Source organism: Babylonia areolata, chromosome 29 (genome assembly GCF_041734735.1).
Source record: "Babylonia areolata isolate BAREFJ2019XMU chromosome 29, ASM4173473v1, whole genome shotgun sequence".
NCBI classification, from domain to species: Eukaryota; Metazoa; Mollusca; class Gastropoda; order Neogastropoda; family Buccinidae; genus Babylonia; species Babylonia areolata.
Genome location: NC_134904.1, coordinates 29323807 through 29335574, shown reverse-complemented (window position 1 = coordinate 29335574; position 11768 = coordinate 29323807). Strand labels below are relative to the sequence as shown.

The 11768-nt window shown below is 38.1% G+C and overlaps 1 protein-coding gene across 1 annotated transcript in view; it reads left to right on the top strand.

The window, feature by feature from the left end:
- LOC143274638 (equilibrative nucleobase transporter 1-like) overlaps positions 1–11768 on the top strand; it is a 56231-nt gene that overhangs the window by 35447 nt on the left and 9016 nt on the right. Inside the window, 2 exon segments of the mRNA XM_076578511.1 lie at positions 468–636; positions 8842–8965. Of these exon segments, the coding sequence (XP_076434626.1) occupies positions 468–636; positions 8842–8965 (293 nt within the window).

The window sequence follows — 11768 nt, the reverse complement described above, 5'->3', positions numbered from 1 at the left end:
CACCTCACTGAGAAACTAGAGATGCCAGCTGTTACAGTTTTGCCATATTTTGTTATGCTTGACCGCAGTTTTTACCGACGTTATGCCAATGTTGAAAATTTTCAGACGATTTCATTTTTGACTAGATAGCATGGTCACATGCTTTCCTGTTGTAACAGTACCCAGACGCTCTAGATCATGATGCCAGGGCAGTCACTACTAACCTTGGTCTCACTTGATGATGCTCAGCTAATCACATACATGTTTACATTGAAACAGCATTGAGTTGACCAACCCAGCTTAATCGTAGCAGTTAACCGTGTTGCAGGTAGGCCCAGTTGTTTGTATGACTTGTAGACGAAATGTACATTTGCTGATGTGGCTCGGGAGTCTGAGTGTTCCTACCAAATTTCCTGATTGTTCCTACAAACACTTGACAGGGGGTTGGCATCTCTGATCTCTGAGAAACTGAAACTGTGATGTTTCAGAGCGTCTTCATGCGGCCATAGCGTCCTTTGTGCTGAACAGCACGGTGTCTGTGTTGCTGACGGTGTGCGCCATGATCCCTGTCCTCAAGCTGCAGTACCTGACCTTTGTCCTGCACTGTCTGCATCGCTCCTTCCTCTACGGCCCAAACTCCGCCTTTGTCGCCAATGCGTGAGTGTGTGTTTTCCTCTTTTTGTCAGACTTGACTTATTCCTCTTGATTCCGTGGGGAACATAGGGCCGCAACAACACTCCTCCAACGCACCCGGCTCTGGCTGGTCCTCTTCAGTTCGGCCCACGTCATTCCGGCCGCCCTTGTCTCTGCCTCAATGCTTCTCCGCCAGTTCTGCTTCGGACGGCCAACTTTCCTTTTCCCCTGAGGGTTCCAATCAAGAGCCTGTCTTGTGATGTTTGTTGCAGGCTTGCGTAGTGTATGGCCTATCCATCCCCATTTCCGTTTCTTGATTTCCGTCTCCAGTGGGGCCTGTTTTGTCATGTTCCAAAGTTCTTCATTGGAGACAACCTCTGGCCATCTGATGTTCAGGATGTTTCTTAGACATCTGTTGGTGAATGTCTGAAGCTTGTGGGTGCTGGTCTTTGTCACTCTCCACGTCTCTGAGCCATAGAGTAGAACCAACTTCACGTTGGTGTTAAAAATCCGGATCTTGTTGCGGATTGAGAGGGCTGTCGATCTCCAGATTGGTCGAAGGGTGTTGAAGGCGTGTCTTGCTTTGTTGATACGGCTCTTGATGTCTTCGTCCGTCCCCCCGTCTTTGCTGACAACACTGCCTAAGTAGACAAACTTGTCAACCTCCTTGATGTTCTCTTGGTGTAGTTGCACTGGATCTTGCTTCTTGTTGTTGACCCTCATGACCTCTGTTTTCCCAATGTTGATTTGGAGTCCAGTCTTCTCAGCTTCTTCTGCCACACGACATAGTTTCTCCTGCGCATCTTGCTGCCTGTGGGAGAGAAGACTTATGTCATCTGCGAAGTCTAGGTCCTCCAGCTGTTTAGTGAAAGTCCACTGGATGCCTGTCCTCCGATCTGCTGTAGACTGCCTCATGACCCAGTCAACCACCATCAGGAAAATTGTCGGTGAGAGCAAACAACCCTGGCGGACGCCGATTTGCACACTGAAAGGTTCCGTCAGTTTCCCATCGTGGATCACTTGACAGGTGGCGTCTTCGTACATTTGCTGGATGATGGTTACAAACTTTGGTGGAAATCCATAGTGGTACATCAGTCTCCAGATGACATCTCGGTCGACACTGTCAAAAGCTTTTTGAAAGTCGACGAAGACTGTGTACAGGGGGGTCTGCCACTCCAGGGACTGCTCGATGATGATGCGCATGGTTGCGATGTGATCCGTGCACGAGCGATCTTGTCGGAAGCCTGCTTGTTCGTCCCGAAGTGTCTTGTCTTTTTGTCAGTGTGAGTGTATTTTCTTTTGTGCATGCTTTCTTTCGTTGCCAGTGTGTGAGCATGTTTTCTTTTGTTGACAATGCTTTTGTTTTCTTCTTGTTGCTAGTGCGTATTTTCTTTTGTTGCCAGTGTGTGATTGTGTTTTCTTTTGTTGCCAGTGTGAGAGTGTGTTTTCTTTTGTTGCCAGTGTGAGAGTGTTGCCAGTGTGTGGGTGTATTTTCTTTTGTTGCCAGTGTGTGATTGTGTTTTCCTTTGTTGCCAGTGTGAGAGAGTTGCCAATGTGTGAGTGTATTTTCTTTTGTTGTCAGTGTGTGAATGTGTTTTCTTTTGTTGCCAGTGTGTGATTGTGTTTTCCTTTGTTGCCAGTGTGTGAATATGTTTTCTTTTGTTGCCAGTGTGAGAGTGTTGCCAGTGTGTGAGTGTATTTTCTTTTGTTGTCAGTGTGTGAATGTGTTTTCTTTTGTTGCCAGTGTGAGAGTGTGTTTTCTTTTGTTGCCAGTGTGTGATTGTGTTTTCCTTTGTTGCCAGTGTGTGAATATGTTTTCTTTTGTTGCCAGTGTGAGAGTGTTGCCAGTGTGTGAGTGTATTTTCTTTTGTTGTCAGTGTGTGAATGTGTTTTCTTTTGTTGCCAGTGTGAGAGTGTGTTTTCTTTTGTTGCCAGTGTGTGGGTGTTGCCAGTGTGTGAATGTGTTTTCTTTTGTTGCCAGTGTGACAGTGTGTTTTCTTTTGTTGCCAGTGTGAGAGTGTGTATTCTTTTGTTGCCAGTGTGTGAATGTGTTTTCTTTTGTTGCCAGTGTGAGAGTGTTGCCAGTGTGTTTTCTTTTGTTGTCAGTGTGTGAGTGTGTTTTCCCTTTGTTGCCAGTGTGAGAGTGTGTTTTCTTTTGTTGCCAGTGTGTGAGTGTGTTTTCTTTTGTTGCCAGTGTGTGAGTGTGTTTTCTTTTGTTGTCAGTGTGTGAGTGTGTTTTCTTTTGTTGTCAGTGTGAGACTGTGTTTTCCTGTGTCACCAGTGCTTGAGTGTTTGTTCCTTTGTTGCCAGTGTGTGAGTGTATTTTTCTCTCTTTGTCACCAATGCGGAAGTGTGTTTTCCGTTGTTGTGAGTGTGTGTGTGTGTGTGTGTGTTGTCTTTTGTTGTCAGTGCTTGGGTATGTTTTCTTTTGTTGTTAGTGTGTGATTGTGAGTGCTTGAGTGTGTTTTATTTTGTTGTTAGTGTGTGATTGTCAATGCTTGAATGTGTTTTTGACTCACTTGTATAAACAAAGTGAGTCTATGTTTTAACCCGGTGTTCAGTTGTCAGTGCTTGGGTATGTTTTCTTTTGTTGTTCGTGTGTGATTGTGAGTGCTTGAGTGTGTTTTATTTTGTTGTTAGTGTGTGATTGTCAATGCTTGAATGTGTTTTTGACTCACTTGTGTAAACAAAGTGAGTCTGTGTTTTAACCTGGTGTTCAGTTGTCTGTGTGTCCATGGTAAACTTTAACATTGCCATTTTTTCTGCAAATACTTTGTCAGTTGACACCAAATTTGGCATAAAAATAGGAAAAATTCAGTTAACAGTCATCTTGTTTAAAACAATACTGCACCTCTGGGATGGGTAAAGAAAAATGAAAAAAAGAAGCCAAATTATATACAAACTGAATTTACTGTTATATATACATACATACATATATATATATATATATATGTATATATATATATATATATATATATATATATATATATATATATATATATATATATATATATATATATTTTATATTCTCTAAACTTGGCACTTTGATCTGATATTCTGATACAACAAAAGAGCAGTCATTTTTATCATTTTTTGTTCAAACAGGAACTTCTTTTGCTAAGCATGGAAGTTATATTTATTTTGCATGTCTTTGGTGCAGATAGTAAAAAAAGGGAATGAATCTGTGATTAATGCTAGAGGGCTTAATTTGCTTTCAACTGATCTTTCTCATCTTATACATTACATTTTGAAATTATACTCAGTACATAAAAAGCTTGTGTGTTTTACTCTCAGTGTACAGGGCTTTCATTAAGTTCATTCGCCCAAGTGGTCTTTTTCAGAAAATACTCAAATCAGTACGACAAGTGGACTTTATAGATCTATTGGCTGAGCCCTGAAGGTCATGGGCAAAAATCAGTTGCGTACACATATTTATACATATTCTAAGTGTGTGCTCATATTCTTCGCGAACGCGAACGACACCACTTTGTTTCAAGTTGTTGACCTGCCCGTTCAATCCTATATTCAATGGACAATACACGATAACATGTGATGGAAAGTTGGAGAGGGAGACCATTAAATATTTATTCAGAGAAAGATTTGTGAACACCTCATCACTTACTGGATTTTGCCCCAAACTGCCATAAAAATATCCACAGAATCATTCGGAATTTACAGTTAAAAATAATAAGCCATCAATACCCTTGAATTGATGAAATGTTAAAATTTCCAGTCTTGACTTTTATCAAAATGAAGTCCTTTTCACTTCGTACGACATTTAGAAGTACTTGTACTTGGCTCTACATGTTATTAGTCTAACAAAATACTCAATTTTCATATCAACTTTAAAACTATAAAACTAGAATGAACATAAAAGAGAAAGTGAATCGACCTTGTCAACCGGGTGTAACTAAACTTGTACAGCTATCTAGATCCAGAGAAAACAGCTAAATGTTGCAGTGTGATTGCGGCAATAGCCACGTCTCCTTTACCGCAAACTTAAAAAGAATTTTTAATTACCCTTAAAGATTTTTTGAATGCCCAAGATACACCAGAATAATATGATTTAAACAGCGTTCTCACTGCGAATACCGCAACTGATTTATCCCGCTTTAAAAAAGCATGTTTAAATATTATATTTTCGAACGTCAGCTAGGGAGCCACGATAGTGTAATGGGTAAGACAGTTGTTTCTCACCCAACACGCAGAGTTCGAATGTGCCGTTCGGACTTTTTTTTTCTTTTTTGACTCATTTGTGTAAACAAAGTGAGTCCATGTTTTAACCCGGTGTTCGGTTGTCTGTGTGTGTGTGTGTCTGTGTGTCCGTGGTAAACTTTAACATTGCCATTTTCTCTGCAAATACTTTGTCAGTTGACACCAAATTTAGCATAAAAATAGGAAAAATTCAGTTCCTTCCAGTCATCTTTTAAAACAATATTGCACCTCTGGGATGGGCACAAAAAAAAAAAGAAAAAGAAAAAAAAGCCAAATTATATGCATACTGAATTTACTGTTATATTTATGTTTTTTTAATTCTCTAAACTTGGCACTTTGATCTGATATTCTGATACAACAACAAGAGCAGTCATTTTTATCATTTTTTGTTCAAACAGGAACTTCTTTTGCTAAGCATGGAAGTTATATTCATTTTGCATGTCTTTGGTGCAGATAGTAAAAAAGGGAAATTAATCTGTGATTAATGCTAGGGGGCTTAATTTGCTTTATACTGCTCTTTCTCATCTTAAACATTACATTTTGAAATTATACTCAGTACATAAAAAGGTTGTGTGTTTTACTCTCAGTGTACAGGGCTTTCATTATGTTCATTCGCCCAAGTGGTCTTTTTCAGAAAATACTCAAATCAATACGAGTGGACTTTATAGATCTATTGGCTGAGCCCTGAAGGTCATGGGCAAAAATCAGTTGCGTACACATATTTATACATATTCTAAGCGCGTGCTCATATTCTTCGCTAATGCGAACGATGCCATTTTGTTTCAAGTTGTTGACCTGCCCGTTCAATCCTATATTCAGTGGACAATACACGATAACATGTGATGGAAAGTTGGAGAGGGAGACCATTAAATATTTATTCAGAGAAAGATTTGTGAACACCTCATCACTTACTGGATTATGCCCCAAACTGCCATAAAAATATCCACAGAATCAGTCGGAATTCACAGTTAAAAATAATAAACCATGAGAGTTAATACCCTTGAATTGATGAAATGTAAAAATTTCCAATCTTGACTTTTCTCAAAATGAAGTCCTTTTCACTTCATACGACGTTTAGAAGTATTTGTACTTGGCTCAACATGTTATTAGTTTAACAAAATACTAAATTTTCATATCAACTTTAAAACTGTAAAACTAGAATGAACATAAAAGAGAAAGTGAATCGACCCTGTCAACCGGGTGTAACTAAACTTGTACAGCTATCTAGATCCAGAGAAAATGGCTAAATGTTGCAGCGTGATTGTGGCGATAGCCACATAACCTTTACCGCAAACTTAAAAAGAATTTTTAATTGCCCTTAAAGATTTTTTGAATGCCCAAGATACACCAGAATAATATGATTTAAACAGCATTCTCACTGCAAATACCGCAATCGATTTATCGCCCTTTAAAAAAGCATGTTTAAATATTATATTTTCGAACGTCAGCTAGGGAGCCACGATAGTGTAATGGGTAAGACAGTTGTTTCTCACCCAACACGCAGAGTTCGAATGTGCCGTTCGGACTTTTTTTTTCTTTTTTGACTCATTTGTGTAAACAAAGTGAGTCCATGTTTTAACCCGGTGTTCGGTTGTCTGTGTGTGTGTGTGTCTGTGTGTCCGTGGTAAACTTTAACATTGCCATTTTCTCTGCAAATACTTTGTCAGTTGACACCAAATTTAGCATAAAAATAGGAAAAATTCAGTTCCTTCCAGTCATCTTTTAAAACAATATTGCACCTCTGGGATGGGCACAAAAAAAAAAAGAAAAAGAAAAAAAAGCCAAATTATATGCATACTGAATTTACTGTTATATTTATGTTTTTTTAATTCTCTAAACTTGGCACTTTGATCTGATATTCTGATACAACAACAAGAGCAGTCATTTTTATCATTTTTTGTTCAAACAGGAACTTCTTTTGCTAAGCATGGAAGTTATATTCATTTTGCATGTCTTTGGTGCAGATAGTAAAAAAGGGAAATTAATCTGTGATTAATGCTAGGGGGCTTAATTTGCTTTATACTGCTCTTTCTCATCTTAAACATTACATTTTGAAATTATACTCAGTACATAAAAAGGTTGTGTGTTTTACTCTCAGTGTACAGGGCTTTCATTATGTTCATTCGCCCAAGTGGTCTTTTTCAGAAAATACTCAAATCAATACGAGTGGACTTTATAGATCTATTGGCTGAGCCCTGAAGGTCATGGGCAAAAATCAGTTGCGTACACATATTTATACATATTCTAAGCGCGTGCTCATATTCTTCGCTAATGCGAACGATGCCATTTTGTTTCAAGTTGTTGACCTGCCCGTTCAATCCTATATTCAGTGGACAATACACGATAACATGTGATGGAAAGTTGGAGAGGGAGACCATTAAATATTTATTCAGAGAAAGATTTGTGAACACCTCATCACTTACTGGATTATGCCCCAAACTGCCATAAAAATATCCACAGAATCAGTCGGAATTCACAGTTAAAAATAATAAGCCATGAGAGTTAATACCCTTGAATTGATGAAATGTAAAAATTTCCAATCTTGACTTTTCTCAAAATGAAGTCCTTTTCACTTCATACGACATTTAGAAGTATTTGTACTTGGCTCAACATGTTATTAGTTTAACAAAATACTAAATTTTCATATCAACTTTAAAACTGTAAAACTAGAATGAACATAAAAGAGAAAGTGAATCGACCCTGTCAACCGGGTGTAACTAAACTTGTACAGCTATCTAGATCCAGAGAAAATGGCTAAATGTTGCAGCGTGATTGTGGCGATAGCCACATAACCTGTACCGCAAACTTAAAAAGAATTTTTAATTGCCCTTAAAGATTTTTTGAATGCCCAAGATACACCAGAATAATATGATTTAAACAGCATTCTCACTGCAAATACCGCAATCGATTTATCGCCCTTTAAAAAAGCATGTTTAAATATTATATTTTCGAACGTCAGCTAGGGAGCCACGATAGTGTAATGGGTAAGACAGTTTTTTCTCACCCAAACACGCGGGGTTCGAATGTGCCGTTCAGACATTTTGTTTCTTTTTTGTTTTTTCTTTTTCTTTTAACCCGAAGCTTTATAATAACAAATACAGAACACATTTTAATGATTAGATTTTTTTTTTTTTAAGTGTATCACAAGTGAGTCTTGAAGGCCTTGCCTCTCTTGTCTTTTGTTGTTAGTGAGTGATTGTCAATGCTTCAGTGTGTTTTCTTTTGTTGTTAATGCGTGAGCCAGTGCGTTAGTGTGTTCTGTTTTGCCGCTAGAGTTATAGTCCTTCACAAAAGTGTAAGCTTTAAACAGTTTGAGAGTTATGGGCCTTCACAAAAAAACTTAATATTAACAGTTTGAGAGTCAGGATCCTTCACAAAAACAAAGCTCTGTACAGTTTGAGAGTCATGATCCTTCACAAAAACAAAGCTCTGTACAGTTTGAGAGTCATTGTCCTTCACAAAAACAAAGCTCTGTACAGTTTGAGAGTCATTGTCCTTCACAAAAACAAAGCTCTGTACAGTTTAAGAGTCATTGTCCTTCACAAAAACAAAGCTCTGTACAGTTTAAGAGTCATTGTCCTTCACAAAAACAAAGCTCTGTACAGTTTGAGAGTCATTGTCCTTCACAAAAACAAAGCTCTGTACAGTTTGAGAGTCATTGTCCTTCACAAAAACAAAGCTCTGTACAGTTTAAAAGTCATTGTCCTTCACAAAAACAAAGCTCTGTACAGTTTGAGAGTCATTGTCCTTCACAAAAACAAAGCTCTGTACAGTTTGAGAGTCATTGTACTTCACAAAAGACTAAGCTGTGGAACAGTTTCAGAGTCGTGGTCCTTCAGAAAAGCGAAGCTGCAAACTGTTTTAGAGCCATTGTTCTTCACAAAAAGACTGAGCTGTCAATGGAATCCCCATTGCAGTGGGAGAAACCATTGATCATACAGAATGATGTGTTCCCATCAGATAGTGACAGTGGTGTGTGTGGTGATGGTGGTACGATTGTGTGTGTGGTGGCAGGTTCCCCAACGAACACTTTGGCAAGCTGTTTGGCGTGACACTGACGACGTCTGCGATCTTCAGCATGCTCCAGTACCCCTTGTTCCTCATTATGCAGGGCCCACTGGGAGGAGATCCCTTAGCCGTGAGTGGTCATCATGTCATCAACAGTTTTGTGTGTGTGTTGGGGGGTGAGGAGGTGGTGGGAGAGGGGAGGGGCAGGTCTGTGGGGCCTGTCCGTGTTTGTTATGAATTATGTATGTTTGATAGTCAGTTGTGTCCAACTGTGACCACCAGAAACAGCAGAGAAGGTTGCTGCTGTCCTTGCTAGAATCTGATGAAAGTGATGAAGTGTCTTGCCCAAGTTTCATTCCCACTCTTCTGACCAGGAAGGCTTTAAAACAGCCAGCGTTGCTAGAAACGGCGAAACTAGTTTTTTTTCACCCCTTTTGACTCACTTGTGTAAACAAAGTGAGTCTATGTTATAACCCGGTGTTCAGTTGCCTGTCTGTGTGTGTGTGTGTGTGTGTGTCTGTGTGTCCGTGGTAAACTTTAACATTGTCATTTTCTCTGCAAATGCTTTGTCAGTTGACACCAAATTTGGCATAAAAATAGGAAAAAATTGGTTCTTTCCAGTCATCTTGTTTAAAACAATATTGCACCTCTGGGATGGGCACAAAAAATATATAAAAAAGAAGCCAAATTATATGCAAATTGAATTTACTGTTATTTATTATTTTTTTTTTTTTAATTCTCTAAACTTGGCACATTGATCTTATATTCTGACACAACAACAAGAGCAGTCATTTTTATCAATTTTTGTTCAAACAGGAACTTCTTTTGCTAAGCATGGAAGTTATATTTATTTTGCAAGTCTTTGGTGCAAATAATAAAAGGGGAAATTAATCTGTAATTAATGGCAGGGGAGTTAATTTGCTTTAAACTGATCTTTCTCATCTTCAGCTTTACATTTTGAAATTATACTCAATACATAAAAAGCTTGTGTGTTTTTACTCAGTGTACAGGGCTTTCACTATGTTCATTCGCCCAAGTGGTCTTTTTCGGAAAATACTAAATTAATACGACGAGTGGACTTTATAGATCTATTCACTATTGGCTGAGCCCTGAAGGTCATGGGCAAAATCAGTTGCGCACACATATTTATACATATTCAAAGTGCGTGCTCGCAACATTGAAGGGCAACATTTTGTTTAAAGTAGTTGACCTGCCCGTTCAGTCCAATATTCAATCAACAGTACACGATAACATGTGATGGAAAGTTGGAGAAGGAGACCGTTAAATATTTATTCAGAAACAGATTTGTGAACGCCTCATCACTTACTGGATTATGCCCCAAACTGCCATAAAAACATCATCAAAATCAGTCAGAATTCACAGTTAAAAATAATAAACCATGAGAGTTAATACCCTTGATGACCCGTAAAAATGTCCAGTCTTGACTTTTCTCAAAATGAAATCCTTTTCACTTCATACAACGTTTAGAAGTACTCGTACTTGGCTCTACATGTTATTAGTTTAACAAAATACTCAATTTTCAAATCAACTTTAAAATTAGATGGCAAAATGGGGCGTCATTTACCCCGAGACTGGTGTCAGTCATGCTTGTAGCAGACGATGCTTGTTACACACTGTGTTTGACAACACATGAAGGCGGTAGAGAAGGGAAAGAAGAAGAACAAAAAGACAGCAAACCACTGATGAAGTCAGCCACTCTCAAAACTGACCAGTCTGACAACTCCCCACTGGCTCAGTTTCGGCATCAGCAGCAGACTACCCCGGGCCTGCACTACACGGCCTGCACTACACGACACCAGGCAGTGTCACACATCTTTGAAACACAGCTATCCTGAACAGCAGATCCTGTCAACTTGGTATCATTTTTATAATCAAGATCAGAACATGTGTGGGTTGAATCAGTATTATTCATATCATACAGTTTAAGATCTGAATACTATGACATGTCTTGTGAATTTGAACTTTGATATAGAATTCCTTCAAACTCGCTCACACACACACACACACACACATGAGAGAGAGAGAGAGAGATCTTTATACATGAGGATACATGAATATTTATTAAATGAAAGAGTTGTTTGTTGTGCTCACATGTGTGTGTCTATGTGTGTGAGATGGAGAGAGAGAGAGAGAGGTTCTGTAACAAAATAGATTCAAATGTGGAATGTATTTACTGAATTAGATGTGTATGAGAAAGAGACAGACAGAGATTACAAGATAAAATTCTTTATTCATGAGGATAATAGATATATGATAAATGAAAGTTTGTTGTGTTCACACACACACACACACACACATCACACACACACACACACACACACACACACACATATATATATATATATATATATATATATATATATATATATATATATATATATATAATAATAATAATAATAATTATTATTATTATTATTATATTATGTATTTGTGTACACATGTTTTGAAAACAGAATAGTTCAAATGTGGAATGTATTTACTGAATTAGAGGTGCATCACACACACACACACACACACACACACACACACACAGAGAAAAAAAATCTTTATACATGAGGATACATAGATATTTATTAAATGAATTATAAGTTTATAATTATGTAATTAACAGTTTTTGTTTTTCATACATAGTAAAAAAGCTGACTGTTCAGTTACATCTTATGTATTTATATAATACATGAATAAAATGTAACTGACCTATATTTATCATTTGAATTTTTATTTTCATGTGTGAGCATGTAATGCAGCTGCATCCTCAAATGCATGTATGTATGACTTTGAAGTTTACATCAGAAAAAGAGTGACTGTTTTAAAAATGGTCTAGATTATGAAGTAAGTGTGTGTGTGCGCGCGCGCGCGCGTGTGTGTGTGTGTGTGTGTTGGGTCTTACTCAATCAGGTTTATCACAAAAA